The sequence below is a fragment of the Verticillium nonalfalfae genome (genome assembly GCF_003724135.2).
Source record: "Verticillium nonalfalfae strain VnAa140/NRRL 66861 chromosome Unknown scaffold_63, whole genome shotgun sequence".
NCBI classification, from domain to species: Eukaryota; Fungi; Ascomycota; class Sordariomycetes; order Glomerellales; family Plectosphaerellaceae; genus Verticillium; species Verticillium nonalfalfae.
Window position 1 is genome coordinate 38,534 of NW_021167288.1, and position 21,773 is coordinate 60,306.

At 57.6% G+C, this 21,773-nt stretch overlaps 7 protein-coding genes across 7 annotated transcripts; 4 read left to right on the forward strand and 3 right to left on the reverse strand.

The window, feature by feature from the left end:
• Positions 1 to 692: 692 nt before the first annotated feature.
• On the reverse strand, positions 693 to 3,020 carry D7B24_007690 (uncharacterized protein; the record flags this gene model as incomplete). Its single annotated transcript, XM_028641795.1, has 1 exon — positions 693 to 3,020. The coding sequence occupies one exon, from the start codon at positions 3,018 to 3,020 to the stop codon at positions 693 to 695; it is 2,328 nt and encodes a 775-aa protein (XP_028494273.1).
• Positions 3,021 to 3,699: 679 nt separating this feature from the next.
• D7B24_007691 (uncharacterized protein) lies at positions 3,700 to 8,256 on the reverse strand (the record flags this gene model as incomplete). The annotated part of the gene is made up of 3 exons (XM_028641796.1): positions 3,700 to 3,743; positions 3,806 to 8,040; positions 8,099 to 8,256. 3 exons carry the CDS (start codon positions 8,254 to 8,256, stop codon positions 3,700 to 3,702), a joined length of 4,437 nt encoding a protein of 1,478 aa, XP_028494274.1.
• Positions 8,257 to 9,119: 863 nt separating this feature from the next.
• UBC13 (Ubiquitin-conjugating enzyme 13) lies at positions 9,120 to 9,782 on the forward strand (the record flags this gene model as incomplete). The annotated part of the gene is made up of 4 exons (XM_028641797.1): positions 9,120 to 9,172; positions 9,240 to 9,328; positions 9,414 to 9,545; positions 9,607 to 9,782. The coding sequence occupies 4 exons, from the start codon at positions 9,120 to 9,122 to the stop codon at positions 9,780 to 9,782; spliced, it is 450 nt and encodes a 149-aa protein (XP_028494275.1).
• Positions 9,783 to 13,002: 3,220 nt separating this feature from the next.
• Positions 13,003 to 13,674, forward strand: D7B24_007693 (uncharacterized protein; the record flags this gene model as incomplete). The annotated part of the gene is made up of 1 exon (XM_028641798.1): positions 13,003 to 13,674. One exon carries the CDS (start codon positions 13,003 to 13,005, stop codon positions 13,672 to 13,674), a length of 672 nt encoding a protein of 223 aa, XP_028494276.1.
• A 1,429-nt stretch (positions 13,675 to 15,103) lies between these two features.
• On the forward strand, positions 15,104 to 16,437 carry ETR1 (mitochondrial 2-enoyl thioester reductase; the record flags this gene model as incomplete). Its single annotated transcript, XM_028641799.1, has 2 exons — positions 15,104 to 15,291; positions 15,363 to 16,437. 2 exons carry the CDS (start codon positions 15,104 to 15,106, stop codon positions 16,435 to 16,437), a joined length of 1,263 nt encoding a protein of 420 aa, XP_028494277.1.
• Positions 16,438 to 16,615: 178 nt separating this feature from the next.
• VPS34 (Phosphatidylinositol (PI) 3-kinase) lies at positions 16,616 to 19,520 on the reverse strand (the record flags this gene model as incomplete). Its single annotated transcript, XM_028641800.1, has 4 exons — positions 16,616 to 19,109; positions 19,164 to 19,265; positions 19,325 to 19,411; positions 19,462 to 19,520. The coding sequence occupies 4 exons, from the start codon at positions 19,518 to 19,520 to the stop codon at positions 16,616 to 16,618; spliced, it is 2,742 nt and encodes a 913-aa protein (XP_028494278.1).
• Positions 19,521 to 20,204: 684 nt separating this feature from the next.
• Positions 20,205 to 21,568, forward strand: NSE4 (nuclear protein; the record flags this gene model as incomplete). Its single annotated transcript, XM_028641801.1, has 2 exons — positions 20,205 to 21,327; positions 21,381 to 21,568. 2 exons carry the CDS (start codon positions 20,205 to 20,207, stop codon positions 21,566 to 21,568), a joined length of 1,311 nt encoding a protein of 436 aa, XP_028494279.1.
• Positions 21,569 to 21,773: the final 205 nt, after the last annotated feature.

A 21,773-nucleotide genomic window follows, 5' to 3' on the forward strand; every position in this document is an offset into this window, starting at 1 on the left:
TGGGTAAGGACTCATCGGCATGGCTTTGCGTGGCTGTGATGCTTATTCGTACCTCCTGTCGTCCCTTGCTTTGCTTCCTTGAGGGAGAGAGGGTCCTCACTCAAATGTCGTGATCGAGCTGGAGCAGAGCTGGGACCATTGCGAGTCAGTCTTTTGCAGTAGGATGGCCGCATTTCCCGAGGATCGGGGCTATGAAGCGAGCTTCGTCGCCGGCGTCGCCGTGGTGTTTTTGTCGGCCTTTTTTGCGATCGACTTTCGATTATTCATCGGAGAGGAGCAAGTGTTAGTAGTCTCTCAGCTGCGCGACAAAAAACACGAGTATCAAGAGTTCATGTCCTTGTCGTTGTCATGGTCCTCGCTACTATTACGGTCCTTCTATTACGGTCCTTCTATTACGGTCCTTTTCAATACAATGATCCTTGTCATTGTCATGGAACTTATCATGGTCATGGTCCTTGTCACTATCATGTCACCTCTAGTGCTGTTTTCTCTTTGCATTTCACTCATTGGTCCTCTGTATCTCTGCTGTCTGTATCATGGACTGCACGTCTTCCTCTCCATCTGCCGCTTCAACTGGTGCTCATGAGAAAGAAGTATCCCAAGCCCAGTACGAACCCAATCAGACTCCGCATCCCTGCCACCTGGTGCCGCGTCACCATGCCTTGCTTCGCAGTGTGCTGTGTCTTGTCAACTCATGCCGCCATCGCAGCAGGCTCTCCAACCTTCTCGCTGTACGACACAACATGTAACTTCAACTCGAGGTTACCCTCAAACTGCAGTGTTGCGCCAACCTGACACATGCCCCCGTCGTTGCAGTGACTGCACGTGTCCATGAGCCTCTGTAAACCCGCAGCGGCGGCACCAGCCTGGAGCTTCAGCCCCTTCTGGCAGGCACACGTCGTTGCGTACATGCGGAACACGTCCTGCCAAGCCTCTCCTTTTCCGTCCTCCCCGGCGCGTACGGTCTGCACCTGCACTGCGCAGATGTCCACCTCCGTCTTTTTAGGCATGTCCCACGTGTTGTCACGATTTGCCCACAGAAAGTCGAGACAGGCCTGGGCGTAAGTACCGTTGGTCGGGACCTGGTTCGCGTGGCACTCGGAGGACGGGTTGAGGGCGTCGGCGCTCAGAAGCTGGGCATCGTAGGCGACGCGAGAGGTGAGCGTCAGGGCCGAGGCAGCTTGCTGAACGTCGGACCAGGTGAGGTTCGTCGTGGCTTCGAGCGGCTCACGATTGGGGCCGAAGAGGTACTGCGTCGTGTTGCTCGTGAGGTCTTTGTACTTGTAGATGATGGGCTTGTTGAGAGAGGCTGGGGTGTCCTCTTGTCCCTTGCCTGCCCTGTCGTTCGTAGGAGTCTCGTTGAAGGAAACAGCTTCGATGGTAGGAGAGGCGGGAGAAAGGCTCTGAAGGTTGGCGTCTTCGCCAGCATCTAGGAATAGAGAGCGAGCATCCTTGTGTGGGGCGCTGCCCATGATTTCAACGACCATGTTCTTCTTTTTGCCCGTGAGCCACCAGCCGCCAACATAGCAATTCTTGTGAGGTTCATGGCAACTCGTACAGTAACGTTTGGCCCAGCGCAACGTCTGGTACACCTCGTCGGCCGTGGCCTCGCCCTCGGCGTGACCATCCCTGGCGTAACCATAAATGCTCAGCATGTGCCGGTCTTGGTTTCCTTGGATGCGGCAGATCCTGACCCAGTCAGTGGTCTTGAACACCTTTTTCGGATCAACCTTCATCTGGTCCATGCATTCGAGGACCGAAGTCATGGGCCCGCGAGGCCAAGTGCACACGTCAGCCTGAGCCTTTTTGGCTCCGATGTTGACAAGTTCCTCATCGGGAATGTACCTGGCGAGTTCTTTGGTGGCGCTTGTCAACTTTTCGCCGGCATCGCGAGCTGCGAGTCGATCTTCCTTCTTGCCGCCAACGACCTGTACGATAAAGTCATCTTTGGGCCCAACAGCCCTGAAGCCGCCAACGTAGCAGTCGTCCCGCGCGGCGCGGCACGTCGAGCACCTGTCGCGCATCCAGTCCAGGGCCTCGAGAATGTCTGTGCCGCTGGCCTCCGCCCAGGCAGCGCCCTCCTTGACGAATCCGTTAATCTGAAGTGTTTCGACTCTACCCTCCGCGTCCATCTCAGAGCCGTCGACACGGCAAATCTCAATAAAGTCCAACGTCTGGTACAGCCTGTTGGGGTTGCGTCGCTGGTCGGCTACGCATTTGTTGACGAGGGCTCTGACGGGACCTCTGGGCCAGGAGCAAGAGTCCCACTCATCAGAAGACCGCCTGGAGAGCGTCTCGTTGCTGTTTTTGGCCTTGCTGGTATTCTGAGCAATCTCGTTGCGTTTTTCGCCAGTTGTACCGTCCTTCCTGTTCCTGCCGTTGACCTTGACGATGAACTTGTTGTTCTTGCCAACGGCCTTGGCGCCACCGGCATAACAATCAAGTCCTTCACAGCTGGTGCACTGATCCCTGATCCACTCGAGGGCCGTGATGATCTCGAGGCTCGTGGCGTGGGCGCCGCCGGGGGCCCCAATCCAAGCCGAGCCGCGAATGGTGATGTAGAGATCCTCACCGCGGATGACGCAAATGTCGACGGGAACACGGGCCTGCCAGACTTGATCCGGCACCCGGGAGAGGGCGTCGATGCACATGGAGATGCCACCGAGGGAGCCCTTCGGCCAGTTGCACTGGGGCTTGAAGTCCTCGTCACTGGTGCGCATGTACGAGTCCATGAGGTGTTCGTCGGCCTTTGAGGTGTTCATGCGAGAGGGGAGGCTGCTGGTGGAAGCTTCGTTCTGGTTGTCATCAGTGACACGGGTGGACGCATGATTGTTCTTGCCGATGAGTCCAAGATTGTCAATGGGAACACCACCAAAAATCAGAGTGACATTTGAGTGCAGGGCGTCAGTCTGGAGATGCTGGATGCCACCGGGAATCGTGGCTGCCTCGCAAAAGAAGACGAGACACATGAGTGTACCAACCGCCAGAGCCACAGCCCCACGTGAGAAAGGGAGTGGCATATTGGTTGATGCAGTGAGTATCGTGAGCGAAGCTTGATTGATATCGAACGCGGAAAACTTGAGGGTAATGATGGCGTATGATGAGGATGGGTAGGTAGACCTGTTGTTGTTGATGATAGTCGGTCAAAGAGAGAACGCGGGCGTGAAGAGGTCGTTCTAGATATTCCTTGGGGGAGGTATTCTGGAAGGCGCGAATTGGGTGGTTGCCTCACAAGATATTGCAGGCCGGTGAATGTATATGATTATGATTCACTGCCCCAAACGAGCTTCTCCAAAAACTATCAATGGCCCAGAAGTGAATAAAAATAACATCATTATGTCTCTATACTATCTTCAAGCGAAAAGATCGTGCTTTTGGCAGGCATGCTCAAAAAAGGCAGATCGCGTCCTACGAGAAAGAGCATCATGCGTTGACCCTGAGGTCGTGGGCTTAGTCAATGTATGGCACAAGAGCGTGATATAGTATGGGATATCTCACAAAAGCAACACCATCGTACCCAAGAAAACAGACTATTGTCCTTGAACCATGCACCCACTAGGTTCGTCCAGGACACGAGTACACATACACTACTCTTACTACATGGTACACACACATGAAGCTGACATGCCCTTGGACCCGCCCTCGTCCTCGCCAAGCTATACATCTCGAGCCACGTTCCGCCAACTCCCCGAGGACCCATCATCTCTCCGTCTGATGCTCGACGCCCTTGACCAGTCTCCCGCCTTTCTGAGTCGGTTTCCCAAGCTTGCTCGCGCTGCGCTCATGACCGCGTTGCTGCCGTTACCGAACCCCTGCATTCGACTCGGAATGCCCTCGCTCGACACGACGCTCTCCCATCCCTTCTCGCTGTCCGAGTGATGGAGGTGGTGGCCCGGCCCCCTCGTCACCTCGAGCGCGGACGCCGGCAACATCGACGATGCCGATGTGGCCTCCAAAGACGGCGCCCGCTGGTGACCTCCCTTGCGCACCGCCGCCATGATGGCTGCCCACGACTCGACCTGGCCGTTCGCCGCCTCCTCGACGCAGTTGCACTCGTCGCCCGCTGGGCACAGCTGCTCGCCCTGCGCGTGCCACTCGGCGAGGCACGACTCGTGGCTTGCGCATCCACAGCCGAGGCACGGCAAAAATAGCGCGTCGACCGGCTCGTGGCAGAAAACGCAAAGAAGCTGCGCCTGCGTGCGGTGACATCTGTCGCACACGCCGACCGCCCCGCCCAGCCGTGTCGCAAACGCCGTCGTATACTTGAGCGACTCGAGTTGCATCTCGTGGATCCGACAGATGCCTGTGACGTCGAGGCCGCGATCTGACGCAATCAGAGATTGAAGCTGATCCTTGCGCCCAAGAAGAATGGGGGAAGGCCCATGCAGCTGGTGATTAGGCACGCCGTGGTGCGAAGTAAGCGTCGTGTTATCATGGACGCTGAAGGAATCGTGTAGGCTGGTGCGATCTGCTCTGGAGTCAAAGTCCTCCTTGAGCGTGTTGAACTTCATAATCTCGAGCCTCGCGAGCGGTTGGTTCCACATTTGGAGGATCTCAGCGTAGGCATATCGATACACGGCGTACATGTCGCTGCGACCTGGTGTCAGTAGTGGCGTCGACATCCAACCATCGTCGTCGAAAATTGTCTGGTCTTCCATGTGGACCGTCACCCCTATCGGCACTAGCGATGTCGACTCTTCCCTGAAGCCCTCGTCGTCCGATACCGACGTTCGCGCAGTGCCCGTATCTCCCAGAACGGTCGAGCCGCCCCATGTGACATTGGCAATCGCGTTATTGGGCGCGAGCGTGCTTAATATCGTCTCGGCAGGACTTGGTCGCTTTTTGTTCTGGTGTGGCGGTGAAGAGGCCACCGTCATGCCGACCGCGAATGTGCGGGGAAAGTTGATGGCGAAGCTGGAAGTCAGTCCAGAGTTCACCCTGGACACCATGCGACCACTGGGGGAAGTCGAGAGGCTCGGCGCCTGGCTCTGGTTTTGGCTTCGCGGCTGATCCGGGTCGAGGTGTTGCTCTCGACCCTTGGTTGGCGGAGTCTCCCCACAAGAGTACGAATTCGAGCCCGGATCGCCGGCCCAGAGGATGTCCTCCGAACCCTGAGAGCCCGAGTAATGAATAGGTGTGTGGATGGTCCTTGGCGTGGTGATCGCCGAGTTGCTGTGGCTTCGCCCGTTCAATGCCCATAGAGAGGCATCTGTCGGGAAGTAGTCCAATGAAAAGGATGGTGCCTTCATGGGCAGTGGAGTCTCAGGTTGCGTCAGGCGAGATTCAGCGTACGCCACCGGGTCTTCAGCGGACGACTCGCTGAATATGCACGACAGCATGGCCAGCATTTGGATATCGGCCGTCCTTTCGTAAAAGTCGAGGAGCTTGTTGATGAAGTCTTTCGCCAAGGGGTGATTACCCCATTTAACCCGGCCGCTGAGGTTCGTGGTAGGTTGACCCGTGCCGCCTGGCGAAGCGTCACCGCGATGTCGTGCGACTGTGGTTCGCGCAATGACGAGGATGGAATCGTCGCGCTGATCGTGGTCGAGAGGCTCGAGCGGAATATCTCTCCGCAGCAAGAGACCAAGGTAGCGCCATACACTCATGAGATCGACGTGGCCGTACTTCTCGGCCACCTTGGCATTCTGCTCGCACACTTCGGCTCCGTCGCCAAAGATTGCATACTCTCGTGCGAGAGTTCTCTTAGCGGGCAGGATTTCTGAAAGATCATGGAGAGTAATTATGTTCCGAGGTTTGCCCCCGGGTCTTCTCCTTAGCGACCCAGTGCCGGTTCCGGTGCCCACGCCGGTACCTCCGCCGCTGGAGCGCACCGAACGATTCTCGCTCCAAGTCCTCCTGAACCGCTGTCGCGGTTGGTACCACAGATTCATTTTGTGCATGGACGTTGATTCTGAGCCGCTCGAAGAAGACGAGCTTTCAGACTCGTCCGAATCGGACTGCTCCTCCGTCGCAGAGGCCTCGTCGTTGCCATAACGCCGGGGTGGCGAGTCGTGCCCCAGGCGACCAAATGAGGCAAAGACAGGCTCGCCTTTCGGACGCTCCTTCATTGACTCGGGTGGTATGAACATCAAGGCTTTTGCCTTTTCTTCTTTCGTAGGGAAGAAGCACACCAGCCTTCCATCGCTCGCGAAACGGGCACCACAGAATCTGGGCAGAGGCGGGATCACTGGTCGGTTGTTTGGTGCCAGGGTATTGTCGATCTCCGTACTGGCGGTCAGGTCCTGGGACATGGACGCCGAGCCGCCCGCCGGTATGTCGTTATCGCTGTCCTCACTTGAGCTGTCGTCGGCGAGCCCATCCATGGGGTCGTCGAGGTCCTTGACGTTCTTGAAAAACGTCGTGCTGGTCTCTAGATCGACCTCTCCAAGGAGGTAGCTGAAAGCCACGTCGAGACAGTTTTGCTTGCGGTCCAGAAACTGGTGTGCCAGCTGGTGGACTTCGTGTTCGATTCTCCTGTGCGTCTCGGCAGGCATGAAGCTTGTCTTCTCCACAAAGAACTTTGGCGCCCTCGTCTTCGGATAGTTGGTCGGTATGTCAACCTTGACCTTGAGGAAGATGGTCTCCCCATCTCTTCCCCAGGGCCCATTGAGGGATGCATTGAGGGTGAGGGCGTCCCAGTCAATGTGGTCCCATTTGACCTTTGGTAGCTGGGTGCTGACGCGAAGAAACTCATCTTGTATCGTCTCCGGCTCGCCCCATTTATCATCGTCGGGATATCCAGGGCTGAAGACGTTCGGAGGTCTCGCGTCAGGACCGCGTGGCGTGTTGGATGAATGTTTCTTCTTCGTCATGGTGATTCCCTTCATCCAGCCGATGTGGGCCTGGCTTCGATCCATCTTTCGATGTATGCTCTTGGCCTTCATCGACGGGCCTTTCCATCCTAGTTTGCTGTGCACCGAGGAAGATGTCCGCATGCTTATTGTCAAGGCGCTTTGCCGATACTGTGTCCCACCACTTCCTGGACGGGGGTCGCTCATCGTAGCACTTCGGCGGTCGCGGTTCACGATGTCCTCTACTGTCCGGAAAGTCTTGTACGTGGCGCCCTTGCGTGTCAGCGTCAGGTTCTTCTTGGCTGGCATTCCCTTTCTGTAGCCAACCGACTCGAGAGTTGCCGCATCCATCCGTTGTAGTCGCAACTCATTATCCTCTCCCCATGAGACAAGCTGAAAGTCCCTATTGTCGATTCCCTGCTCGCTGATTCCTCCTCTGGTACGCCACAAAAACTCCTTTGCCTTGTGACTCCCGTGTCCAGGGAAGACAGCGACCGGTTCCGTGGCTGCGTCCGTTGGCGCACTGGGGTTCTGGTGCGCTTTGTATAGATAAAGGTCGCCCGGATCGTTCTGCGGCATGGCGAGCACGCCCTCGCCAAAGGGCACATGACGGGCCCTCCACACGGGAAACTCGGTTCGAATGACCCGTTCGGGGTTGTCATCGTCATTGGCGTAGTCCCAAAATTTGATGCTCTTATCTAGTGAGCAGGTCACGAGACTGGTTGATCTCGTGCGGTTCCAGTCGAGGCCGTAGATCTTAGAGGTATGGGCGCTGATCGACTTTAAAGGCACGTAGGATTTGCGCTCGTCCCAGATGTGCAGCCAGCGGTCGTGGGATGAGGCAAGGATGTGCGGGTTCTGTCGGTTGTACTTGACCTGGGTGGCGCCGGCAAACCAGTCACAGAAGGTCAAGACTGGCTGTCTCGGGCGACGTAGATCCCAGCAGTGTACATAGCCGTCGACGGCGCATGTGGCCAGCAGATCCGGATGATACGCAGAGAAGTTGATATCGGTGATGGCGCGGCTGTGGCCCTGGAGCGAATGCTCGATCGCACCGGAGCTCGAGTCGTCCCTGAGGTTCAGATTCCACACCAATGCACGATGGTTCGCCGTGGAGACAACCCAGTAGTCGCGAGCCGCAAACGGTGACCACTGGACGTCAGTGACCAGCCACGGCAACCCATGACTGCTGAGGCGACGAGGAGGATTGTAGGGTGAATCCAGATCAATGATGGCCAAACCTTCGGGTCTAGAACAGCGATTAGTGACTGCCACCTCGGTCCATTCAGCCGTGATGATGAACTCACGAGGCCAGTGCGACATCTCGGCCAGAGGGGGAGATGGTCGCAGAGCCTACAAGCCCCTCGACGTGTATGGTGCCATCGGAATCGAAGCTCTCGCTATCGAAGGCTGACTTGATCGGCTTGCCCTTCTTCGGAGCGTCAATGTGATCGAACGAGGGCATGTTGGCGAGGCTCAGGGAAGAGTGAGCAACGTGTTTCGCATCATGGCAGTGAACCAGGGTTCGAAGCTGATGAATCAGGCCTGAGACGCCGGAAGCTGCTGCGTTCAGAGGATCTCGGTCTGCAGCCGTGACATGAGTTGCGATGGAAAGCTCGCGACCGGCTTTGTGCGTGGTCAATGCAAGTAATGCTTGCTGTTGAAGGTGAACATGACAAGCAGTTGAGGTGAGACCTTCCGACGGGATCGTCACGCGTCAGAGTAGAAGGTCCCTTGACATGAAGATGCGTGGTAAGAGCGGTTGTACCATGGCACCAGATTCAGGCGCAGAAGTACTTAAGAGCCTAGCGCCTCCAGCCAACCACAAGTCGCCTGTTGTTCGGGGTGCACAGACCAGCTACAGGTCAAGGCACCTTGTCGTCCCTGCAAGACCTCCCAGTTCCTATCGTATCGGGCAGCGAGGTGAGGCGAATGCTCTTTTCCTGCGAGTGCCGCAGCGACACAAGGCGGGGCATCCATCTATCTGTCATTCCCTCCTCCTCCCCCACTGGCACCTCGCTCACATATTCCAGCACCACGCAACTCGCCTCGCCGACCTGCTTCTTGACGAACGATAGCATATTACCTGACAAGCGGCGTACCACGGCTGTGTCTCGACATTCTTTTCCACACATCTTTGAAGACTACGCCAACGTTCCCTTTGCTCGACGGCCTGCTCTCCGACGTCAGCGCATAGGACTTGCCCCTCCCCCACCTCGCCTGACCGGCTACCACCTTGACACACCGCACCCGTGCGCGCGCATCGAACGAACCTTCTTCCCATACCCCGAGGTGCAACCGTTTACAGACCTTTTCGAGATACACATCATGTCTTTGCCGAAGCGTATCGTCAAGGAGACCGAGCGCCTCATGGCGGAGCCGTATGCGCCCACTGCTGCTGCGTGCGTTCGAGCGAAAGCGACTGTAGACTGACAAGGTGCCTCGCAGGGTTCCCGGCATCAGCGCTGTCCCCCACGAGGACAACCTCCGCTACTTCGACGTCGAGATCCACGGTCCCACGCAGTCTCCGTACGAAGGTGCGTTTGCGCGAGACCCCTCTCTCCTCCCTGCATGCCAGTCTTCCTGCCGCGATGGCTAACTCGTGCATCAACAACCCCGCAGGCGGCATCTTCAAGCTCGAGCTTTTCCTTCCCGACGACTACCCGATGACGCCCCCCAAGATTCGCTTCCTCACCAAGATCTTCCATCCCAATGTTGACAAGCTCGGCCGCATCTGTCTCGACGTCCTCAAGAGTATGCCCACCAACCCCCCTGCAAAGACCCAATCACTTGCTAACCCTCTCTCCTCGCAAAGACAACTGGTCCCCCGCCCTCCAGATCCGTACGATCCTCCTGTCCATCCAGGCGCTCCTCGGCGCGCCCAACCCCGACGACCCCCTCGCCGCCGATGTGGCCAAGAGCTGGAAGGAGGACGAGCAGGCCGCGATAGCCACGGCGAAGGAGTGGACGGCAAAGTATGCCAAGGCTTAAAGGCTGGGAAACGAGTCACCGGCGAGGCGGAGGGTATTCACATGTTGAAACGACGTCACGAACAGGAGAGGGGGAGAGGAGGACAGATGCCTTTTGGGGCGTCTCCGGAATTGAAGAAGACAGCAGTTTTTTTTTAAGGTTCCTTCAGCCATGGTATCTCTTTCGTCAGGAATCCAGTTCCTTGCACTTTTTCTTCTTCTCTGGGTTCACTTTGCGCAAACGAGCTCGGCATTGGTCACATGCTGTGATTTGTGGCATATGTGACTGCAGTTGCAAATCGTGCCTTTCCAGAAGGATGCATCCAGCAGGGGGCCTGACAGCTCATGATTTGGGGGGTGCAGCGCTTGATGCAGTGAAATGGACTACTGGCCGCGCCTTGGCAACGAGGAGGGTCGGCCAGTGACCGTTGGGCCGTTGGAAAATGTGCATGACAGGACAAGCCGGGGAGAGCAAGCCGAGATTTTGGTCCCCTTTACCCTAAATGAAGGATGGCAAGGTCGCCCGAATCATGGAAAAGAAGGGGGGCTATGCTTTACCCTAACACCGCGCGCCGGACCCAATGATCAGGACATGTAAGGGGGCGTTTGCACAGCGAAACAGCTATCGTCACGACTCGCCTGTAAATAACACAAGCGGCCAAGGTTGAGATGCCGCACGAAGTACGGCTGGGCCCGAATGACGGTAAGCCTAGTTCCCGCCACTCATCCCCCCAACGGCTCGGTTCGATCGCCACGGCTGATTCTCCCTCCCTTTCGGCGCACGGAGGGCGTCGCGACGTTGGGAAGGTCCTCGCGGAAAGAATACCGGCAAATGGGTGCGGGTAATTAAACAGAGTCACACGTCCCGCCATGTTTCTTGGAGTGTTGTACATACATCTAGTTGGGACTGTAGGTGAGTAGTCTGTGTAGGTGCTGTTCAGTCAGTGCCTTGTGCTGCACGCAGCCAGCCCTACAAAGGCGTTCATGGCACTGCAGGCGATGCCGCATCGGGGAGTTCGATCGAGTTTCTGATGTGCTCGCGACGACACCCATGTGAAGAATGCTCGCCACGTCATGAAGCAACAGAGATGATCAAGCTGCGAAAGGTTGCGAACTATGTCTCGGGCTCTCAACCCAGCAATCCGAGGGCAGTGTCTCCGATTGCTCTTGTCTGTTTGTCTCGGGGGCAAGGCTCAACCCAGCCATGATCCGAGGGTGGCGGGTTTCCAGAAGCCGATGCAAGGGCCGTAGGCTGAAGTGACCCAATGGCGTTCCGCGAGGGTTTCTGTACTAACGCAGGTTCGCGGCACCAGTGATTGCCTGCATGCATGCTAGGTAACGAGAGACGGGGAATAGGCCTGGTGGCAATGGGGTTTGGCACGGGGGTCGCGTCGAGATGGCATTCTGGGCATCGCGACGTCTCGTGTGATGAAGGGCACTGGGGATAATTCTCTCGGCGTGAAATAGCGCCGACATGTCAGTTGTAGCACAGCGGCCGAGCGTGAAAACAAGCAAGCAAGTAAGCAAGCAATGAGGGGCTGCCACGATTCATACGTCACGCCAGGATGTCGAGAAAAGAAAGCACGACGCTCGTGAGCTGTCTTTGACAGATGGGCCGAATCGCATTGGCTCGGGCGGATGACAGACGCCATCAGGAAGCTCTTAGCTTCTTGGGTGAAGCTCGAGCGCGCGCACGAGCGCAATCGTCCATCCCCGCCCAGGCCCCCTCTCTCCCCCCCCAGGCTCAGAGCTCTCGTCAACATTGGTGCCTAACGGGTGAGCTCGTGGCATCGGGTCATTTTTTTTTCGCATTAGCTTCATCCGGAGCCTTACCGGCCCGGTCATGTTCCTACCCAAATGGCTGTAGTCGACTGCCAGTGGAGGCGTTAAAGGGTGAGATAGGACCAGCCACAGGAGAGGAAGAAGAAGGGGAGGAATGAGGAGGAGGAGGAGAAGGACAAAAGAGACCCGCTATTTTGGTTTCCGTCCCTTCAGCCCAGTCCCAGAACAGACGTCTGCCGGGGACGTGTTTGCCTCTTCTGCGTGTGAAGGGGAGCCAGAGAGGGGAAGGGCGAGGGCAGCACGAGGAGCACGAGGAGCAAGAAGGAGCTAGGTAGGTGCGAGGAGCTAGAAGGGAGGAGCTAGAGGGGACGAGCTAGGAGCTAGGAACAGGCAGGAGCAGATCCGAAAGAATACAGCGACCGACCCAGGGCCCTGAACGAACTTATTAACTCGATCGTCGGCCACAGCAGACACCCCCAGCCCCAATTCTGTCCAAACATCTTCATCATCCTGTTCTGCGACCCCTTTTTGCGTTCCTACAATCCCAAGCCTGTCCAATTGCGAACCTCGGTGCGGCGACAGGGTACAAGGACAAGAATAGTTTGATTCGACACTCGACTCGCTCAATTGCAACCGCGGCGACACATATTTGTCTGGCAATTGAAGCAAATAGAGCTCCCCCATCCAAGGGCTCCCCCGACTGACCCATTTCGCCGCATTGATAGCGTCTTTCAATTCGTTGCTGCTCTCTCGGTGGCTCTGGGCAACCAAGATCTCGTACCCACCTCGCCCGCAGTCGTCTCACTCGTCCCAGTTGACCTGAGCACCTTGACCCGGACAACGGCCCCGAGGACCCTGCTGCCAGCGTTGCGAATCGCCAACCAACCGTACTGCTCGGCTGTCTGCGACCTGCGTTGCGTTGTGACCTCAGACCCCAGCACGTCGCCTGCCTGCCTGCCCGTCTGTCGATTGCGATTACGCCACCCTTGTCCTGTGCCCCCTTCTTCGTCCTCCGCAGGGGCCCAGCATCAGAAGCAGAAGTACCTCCCTCCCAAGCCACGCAGAATTCGATTCGGCTCCAATTTCGCTCGGACTCCTCCTTTCTCCAGACCAGAGAGACACGACATCTGACATTTCGGTCGCTGTCGAAACGAAACACCCGCTCGCCCGTCATCGAACCCTTCTGTTCCACCTTTGAACAGGCGTCCATCCCGCGCCGCCGCATTCGCTTCGCCTCGCTTCACCACACAGCACGCCTCACCTGCTGTTGTTGTTCCCACAGACGCGGCGAACGGCCCTGACGTTGGACGGATCGATCCGCACTCCCGGCTCTGCTCCCTCGCGCGCTCAGACCCTTTTGCCTCCTTCCCCCTTCCTACTTACGTCCTGCGAGCCAAACTTTCCCTCCTCTGCACGATCAACCTTTTTGTCGAAGACACATCTCGATCCCACCCGTCACAATGCCGTCAGCTTCGTCCGCCTCGAAGCGCTTTGAGCTTCCCCAACTCAACTTTAACTTCGCCTCGCTGACCGAAGGCACCAACATTCCGCCGCCTCCCGACAGCCCTGTCAAGGAGGTGCCCACGCCACCCCAGACGCCGCCTGTCGATGCCAAGCAGGGCGAGAGCAAGCAGATCAAGCCCATCGACACTGCCGCTGCCGCTGCCTCGCCTGCCACAACTGCCACTGCCGGTACGAAACGACCAGCTGATGAGTCGCCTCTCTCTCCGGCCCCTTCGAGCCGAGCGGGAAGCATCCGCCGGCTCTTCAGCCGCAATTTACTGAACAATGCGTATGCAGAAGGCGAGACCCAATCGAACGGAAACGCACACGGTAATGGCCACGCCACCGCGGTGCCGGCCCGGCCCATGAGCCGCAGCAACGGCAGCATCTTTGACGAGAAGAAGGCCAAGCGCGGCAGTGGATTCTTCCGGCGATTGAGGACCAGCGAGTCCCCCGTCACCGTGAAACGATCTCCGTCCGTCTATGAGCAGCCCAACAACAGCCAGAGCCGGCCCGAGATTCGCGGACCTCCGCCACCCATGATCCCTGAGCTCAGCGCTCTCGAATCAAAGGTCGACGTGAACGATGGCGGAAGCCTCGGGTCCGACCTCTTCAAGAACATCAAGTAGATTTCTTTCCTCTGTGGCATGTGTTGCAGCATGCATGATTCGCTCCGCTTCCATTGTATCGCGGCGAGGGCGTCGCAACCCCAGCATTATTAATTACCAGTGTTGGAACCCTGGCTCGTCGTGCAACCGGCACCCCCCCTCCGGCTGCCACCACGGCGCGTGTACGAGCGAACGACAGAATCCGAGCGAACGCCCAACACGATCTTCTATCATAGTTGTCTGGAAACACGAACACACCCCCATTGACCCTTCTTCATCGCAGTGAGTTGAGGCCGGAGCTGGGGGAGAAGGAGAGGGAATCAAAGGTGGCAGCAGAGCAGGGCTGGCAGTTGCGTGAGGAGGACTACGACACACATTAAGACACCAACAAGAACAAGAACAAAGCCGAAGGCGGAGACCAAGGCAGACCCGGGGAGAAAGACGGAGGAGGAGGAGGAGGAGGAGGAGGAGAGCGGGAGAGAGAGAGAGAGAGAGATTCAAGATACCCAGCTCAATCCGGGCTCATTCTGACACACGACGTCTTCCTTTTGACACATTTATTTATTCCCCCTTCATGTCTCTTACCTTACCTTATTCCTATCTGCTGCCATTGCCTCATCATGTTTCCTTGCTCTACTTCTCGTTCTTGAAACCATCAAGCCATCTCTGGTCGGGATGGCCGCGTATGGGTCTCATTCGTGTCTTATCATGTATGTTCGCCACATGTTGCTGAAAGCGCGCGTTGGTGCTCTCTGGTCTTGTGTGTGTGTGTGTGTGTTCTGTCCATACTACATGTACATGGTCCATTGGGCTACCGCATACGGGCTGCATGGCTGGGTTGCTTGCTTCTGGCAGTCGATCCATAGCATCCAAACACTGCCATGTCAAAACTTGATAAAAGAAATACGCCCATGACCAGCCGAATGTTGGGTCGCCATCTTGTCTGTCTCTCTCTCCTATCGCTGCACCGTTGCCATGGTACGGGCTCCACGGTTGCAGTGGAGTTCTGTCCGCCCCCCCCTCCCCCCGGCTCAGGGGGATACAGGGGTCACCTCGGATGCGTCGTGCTTTAGCCTTACATCAGCAGCTGGGTCGTGCTTGTCATCCAATCGGCACGAGGATTGAACTCTGGGGTGCAGTGTGGCTGGCGAACGAAGCGAAGCCTCTTTTCGTTGCACAGCCGCACCACGGCATCTCGCACTGCAGCTCTGTGTGGTGCATGCCAGGTGTGTGCCAGGGTATGCCAGGTGCGTGCCGGGTGCGCGCCAGGTGCGAGGGGCTGTCCGTTCGACCGACAGCCAACCGAACGACCGACCTAAACCGACGTCATCCTTGCCGAAGCTCTCTCACGACTTCTTCTGCTCCGAAGCTTCGAAAGCTCGTGTCGTATGGTGTGCGTAGCCATCGAACAAACGTCCTTTCCACCAGACATTGACGAAGAACACACACAATGGCCACGCTCCGAGCTTCAAGGCTACGGCCCTTGTCGTCAGCATTGCGACCGGCCATGTCATCACAGACGCCATGCGCAGCCAACCTCTCTCGAATAGCAGTCAGGCACAAGTCGGGACCCTACGGCTACACCCAGGCCAAGGCCCTCGTCTTCTCCAAAGAGGGCGACCCTTCTGACGTTCTCTCGTACGCTTTTCCCTGCTTGCTTGCCTGCCCCTGCCCTCCCACGAGACGGCGTGCGCTGACACTTGACAAAGCCTCCACACACACTCCATCTCGCCCTCGCTGCCTGCGGGCTCTGTCCTCCTGCGTGCCCTGGCGGCGCCCATCAACCCGGCCGACATCAACACGATCCAGGGCACGTACGGCGCCAAGCCGCCCTTCACAACCCTCATCGGCACCGCCGAGCCGTCGGCCATCCCCGGCAACGAGGGCGTCTTCGAGGTCGCGGCCTGCGGGTCGCCGAACATGGACCTGAAGCGCGGCGACTGGGTCCTGCCCTTTGCCCCCTCCTTCGGCACGTGGCAGACGCACACCATCGCCGACGCCGCCGCCGTGCACAAGATTGACAAGACGGGCCTGACGCCCGTCCAGGCCGCCACGGTCCTCGTCAACCCCAGCACGGCCTACCGCATCTTGCGGTCCTACGGCCCCGGCGAGGGCGTGCGGCCCGACGGCCTCGGCGCCATGACGCCCCTGGCCCCCGGCAGCGGCGCCTGGTTCATCCAGAACGGCGCCAACTCGGGCGTCGGCCGCGCCGCCATCCAGCTCGGCCGCCTCTGGGGCCTGCGCAGCATCAACGTCGTGCGCGACCGCGCGACGCCCGCCGCGACGGCCGCCCTGCGCGCCGAGCTCGAGGCCCTCGGCGCCGACGTCGTCGTGCCCGAGTCGGAGTTCCTGGCCCGCGGCTGGCGCGACCGCCTCGCCGACCTGACGCGCGGCGGCCGCGACCCCGTCGGCCTCGCCCTCAACTGCGTCGGCGGCAAGAGCGCCACGGCCCTCGCGCGCTCGCTCGCCGAGGCCGGCACCCTCGTCTCCTACGGCGGCATGGCGCGCCAGCCCGTCGCCCTGCCGACCGGCCTGCTCATCTTCCAGGACCTGCGCTTCGTCGGCTTCTGGCTGAGCAGGTGGAACGACCGCGACGTCCAGGGCCGCCGCTTCGCCGTCGAGGACCTGCTCGGCATGATCCGTGAGGGCCGCTTCAAGGACGTGCCCGTCGACGAGGTCCCCTGGAGCTGGGACACCAAGGAGGACGCCCTCAAGGACGCCGTCGCCGGCACGCTGTCTGGCTACAGGAAGGGCAAGGGCGTTTTCGTCTTTGGCGAGACGTAGGCATCGGCATCAAGATAAGACAACAGTCAACATGCCGAAGAAAGTGTAAAATACAGTAAACAATTCAATTAGAAATGGTCTCCATGGGTCGCTGGCGTCAGGCAGCTTGCCCGGCTCGCGGCATCATGGGTTTGGAGCATAACCTTGTCCTACCTACAAAATTCCGCGCCACACCGGCCTAATTACGGAACGCCTGCACGAGCTCGTGCAGCTTGTCGATGACCACGGGCGCAATGGCGCCCAGAGTATCTTCAATGACGCGGTCAAAGTACCGAATAGCCTCCTCCTCGCTGAGCTCAAGGTGGAACCTCTCCCGAACCTTGAGCACCGCCTTGTCCGGCTCGAACCTGATGTCAGGAATGTTGGCATCAACCATGAGGCTAAACAAGTTCAGGATGAGGTTGGAAGACTTGCGAAGCGCCGCATAGGCCAGGAAGCAGTACTGCTTGAACTGTTTGAACTGGTCCGAGTTGACGCCACCCATGCAGTCGACCATTTCCTTCGACAGCTTCATGACTGGCGCGAACGGCTTCGGATCGCGTCCGAGGATGAACCCAAAGTCGGCGTGGAAAAAGTGTCCATCGGGGGCCAACAAAAGGTTGTCGAGGTGGCGATCGCCAACACCCAGAATGTACGTAATCACACAATAACCAGCACAGGACTTGACGTACGTGTCGAGCGTCTCCTGGCGTAGCCCGAGCGGCTGGCGGTCGTCGGGGTTGTTCGACTTGAGGTACGCCAGGGCGGGGTTGCTCTTGTACTTGGATGCAATGCTCTGGAAGCTGACTGAAGGCACAAATTGGGAGGCGCCGGCGCTCGTGCTTGTGGCCAGAATCTTGTAGGGCGATAATTTCAAGTCTAGATTCTCCTTTTGGAGCAACTGGTCCATGAGTGTAATGATTTGAATGACCAGTTGGTCCTGTCGCAGATCGTCTCCCATTTTGAAGATGATGGGATACTTCTTTCCCGTCGATGTCCTGAACGTGACCTTGATGGGACAGAGCGACGACTTGAAGACCGCAGTCTCTTCTGGAATGACACCGGTAATCTCGACCGATGGGTCAAGAGGAACGGGCAGCGGCGGGTCTATGGTGGCAATCTCGTTTTTGGGGTCCGCAAGGAAGTGTTTGACGCGCTCCGTCCTTCTTGCGATGGACTCGGAGGACATCTTGACTTCGCCTGAAATCTTGGAAAGGATGGCAACAAGTTCCGCTTGTCGCAGTAATGTCTTTCGCGACGCCGCCCCATCGGGTCTCTTGACCAACTCGGTCATGAAGTCATAAGCGACTTTGCGGTACATATCGCGGGTCTCCGGTCCTTGCTCGGGGCTATTGTCGTCGCACTCGACCATCAGGTACCAGTGGAAGTAGTTGCCAAGCATGAAATTGGCGGCGGCCCGGGAGATCAGGAAAGCAGCCAAGGATGAGTCTTGCGTGGCATCCTGGGCAGAGTTGGCCGAGATGTGCTCGTACTTGAGCGCCTGTACCAGCTGCAGCAGGTAGAGCAAAAGTTCGCGATCGTCTGCTTGGCGCAGCCGTTTGACAGCGTATGCACGAACAATCTGACTGTCGAAAGTAGGTCCCAGAAGCTCCAGGGCATCGTCCACATCGATCTCGATCCACCGCCCTAACACCTGGGCCGCTTGCTTGGATTCGCTCTGGTCCTGCCAGTTGACCGACTTGACAAACTTAGTGATTGCCCTCTTGTCCCTGGTCAGATGGTACCGGAACTTCCAGACCAGATCCTTCTCTTCCGTGGTGAGAACGTGAGTCGGCGAATATGACATGATGACGTTGAGCTCGTCGCGAACTTTGGCATTAGGCTTCAAGTCTTTGTCGAGAACGCCGTGTCGGTGCTGACTGCGGACGAGTCGTCGGTGCTTCGTCTCTGCGGGGTTGTCTTTGGCGCCAACCTCAGGGTCATATACCATGATCAACCTACTGCTAAAGCCTGCTGCGGAATCTCCGAGACCGTTGATACCCGGGCCGAACTGAACCTCCGGTACAGGTTTTAGAGACGCATTTGACTGTGAGCCAGACATGTTCTGCAGTGATGATATCGGCGGCGGCGGATACTCCAAGTCTGCAAACACAACCGGAAAATCAAATCGGGGCAGCTCAACGTTAAGCTGGAATTTGGATTGCACCCTGGCATCGTCGTCTGCTGTATGGTCGTCCTCTTGGCCATCAGTGGACAGTTCGCTGATCGCAGCCGCTCTCTGGCGTTGTCCTGCTCTGAGAGAGTCTTTTGCCGACTGCAGGCCCCTCTTCTCGAACCCGCGGAAGACGAGTTGGTCGAGCCAGTCCACTCTAGGGATTTCGCCCATCTCGTGCTTCTTGAACAGTTTCTCCATGCGTTCAAGTTCCTCTGCATCTGTATCAACAGCAGGCTTTACACCTCTCTTTGAAGCCCCCTTCTTCCTTGCTGTTGCTGGCGTCGTCGTGTTGTCATGGCCGTCGGCCTGTCTGTGGCGGTGTATGTGGCATTTTTGGCGACCCTTTTGGACCTGGTTATCGCGGTCGAAGAGTGGAAGTGTCGTGCCGCCGAAAGGTATCGCATGGCCTTGCGCCTCTCTGCCGCCTGCAGGAGAGAGGTCCCAAAGAGTGATAGCCAAACATGAGTTGAGGGGAAGGGTCGAGTATTCGATGGGCAGCGTGAGCCATTCGTTCCACCTGGGATCTTCACGTCAGCGGGTACTTCGAGCTCACTTGCTGAGCCGTGCCTACCTTCTTTCAGTACGGAAAGACTTGTAAGCAGTCTGTACAGGGACTGTCAAGGGCTTCGAGCCGGCCCAGACTTGGACGGTGACGTAGAGATCAGAGTGCGAGCTATATCGTCAGCCAGGCTGCAGCGACCATCAGCGCAGTAGGCGGGGCCCCAAACCTACCTAGTATTAGAGCCAACATGTCTGAGTTCAGCCCTTTCGAGCAAGGCGGACGGCAGCAGAGGGGTCTCATCGCCCTCCAAGTTGATCCTAGAGAGGTCAGTGAACGGTCAGCTAAGGCTGGTAGAGTCGGAGCTTACACTCGGATGCTGACTGGGTAGTTCAGCGAGTCTGAAGTCGCGAAAGAGAAAGAATCCATATCACCCGAGAGCCCCCATGGCAGGTTCAGATGTTGGTGTTGGACTAGGTGTGGTAGTATCGACTCCTTGGAGGGCGCGCGGTCACTGAATACGTGGGATGCAAGGCACGTACACCACGAGCACACATCAGGCGGGCGTCACTGATAAGATAAGAGCTCGCGACCGTACATGTGCCGGTACCTCTGTTGTACTTGACGGATGCGCGGACGCCAGCATCACAATGGTGCCCGTCTTCGCTTGCGCTTTGTTCCTTTCTATGAGATCGGCTACGTGTTCGCCTCGGAAGACTAATAAAGCTGCAAAATCACGGTCAAGGGCTTCAGAGAGCAGTTTCCCAAGTCAGACACCTCATTGTCATTACCGAAACCCAGGGTGGAGAGGTACCCAGTCCGCCTTGCAGGTTAAGTACCCCGCGCGCCGGGGCGCATACCTGCCTTGCCTGCCTGTGAGCGAGCCTGAGGAGGCCCCACCAACTTTAATGGCTCCTGTGGATGCGGTTTGCCCGTCGCGTCTCCCCACGAGCGTTCAAGTCTCGACGCGACGCCGAAAGTCATCGGTGCGCTTCAACTCTTCGGCACCACCAAACAGCTAGCCCGAGAAGCCATCGCATGGCAGCCGTACGCTATCCGCGAAAAGCCTTACGACTCAATCTGCAGGCTTGATAAGGCACGCGCCTCACCACCATGCCTGTGAGCGCATCATCTTCAGGGGGCTCGTCCTCGCCAGCCGAATCCGAAAATGAAGGCACGTCCAGCAACCGGGAGCACTCGCTCGCCCTCAGAGATCGCCGGAATGGCAAGAGGAAACGCGCCGATACTGCGCATGGGGCAGCAAGACGTAGGCGCTCTTCGTCTTCTGACGACGACGACGACGACGACGACGAGAACGACCCCGACATGTACGATCCGGACCAGCCGATGGAGGACCGACGGCGCATTCAGAGAGGGTTTCGCGATCTCCAGAAGAATTTGAACGAGAACATGGAGGAATACATGCAGCCCAACTCGAAAGGCCTGCTCGAGACTCTGAGGCGCGCCCAGCAACTCTCCAGCGACGTGAAGCAGACGAATGAGGCGACCATAGACGCGCGGCTCCTGGTGAGCACAATCGACCTTTCCTATCGCAAGACGATGCGCATGGTCCAGGGCAACACCTCACAAGGCGTCGACATTGACGAGTTTGTGTCCAAATGTATAACGTACATGCGACACGGTGGGGGTATCGCCGACGACAACGCGCCAGCTCTGTCGAGCACGCAGCGCCAACGACGGAGGAGGGGACAGGACGGGGATGACGATGAAAACGACGAAATGCTGAATTGGCCTCACCTTGGTCGCTTTGCGTGCCTGCAACACAACCGACGGCCCGCGCTGTCCGGCTTCCTGGTCGGACCTCTGTCGGTGGAGAAGAAGGTCCGCAAAATCACCAAGCGGACAGCACGGTTCCGCAGAGAGGATCTTGCCGAGACCAGACCAGAGGTGTTGAACGTGGACGAGCTGTCCAAGAAGGAGAACGATCTCACCTCAATCTGTGCCAAGATACTGAAACAACTGAGGGAGGTTCAGATGGACGCGCAACAGAGGTTGTCGGAGATCTTCGAAGCAAGGCAGAATATGCAGCAGAGCGACATGATGAAGATCATGCACGAGCACGGCTTGCGTGACACGGGCGGCGTGGATCTGTTGAGGTTTGTCGTCAACCCCATGTCTTTTGGCCAGACGGTCGAAAACATGTTTTACGTCAGCTTCCTCATCCGCGATGGCAAGGTCAACGTAGAGTTTGATCAGAATGAACTCCCATCATTGAGTATGTTCTGTGCACTGTATACAGCATGAAACCATGAAGCTGACTTGGTGCAGGCCCCGTCGACGCAGGCGATGCAGAAGGCGGCGCAAAAACCGGTGCTATGAAGCACCAAGCTATCTTCTCCATGGACATGAAGACCTGGCGAGACATCATCGACACCTTTCAGATTACGACGCCAATGATTGAGCACCGGCAGGAGAGTTCTCAACAAGGACCTGGTGCAAGGGGCTGGTACAGCTAACCTCGGCTGAACGTGCATCATTTTCACGGCGTTATGGCAGCGATACCTTTGTGCAATGGAAGTTCTGGCTTTGAATACCCTAGAAATTATGCTGTCATCAAGTGTCACGAACCCCGAGTACTTCTCACAGAGGAGTCTATCCATTCATCCACGGCGTCGCAATGCATCAGCGAGTTGTATAGAACTGATACCTGTAACGCTCCAT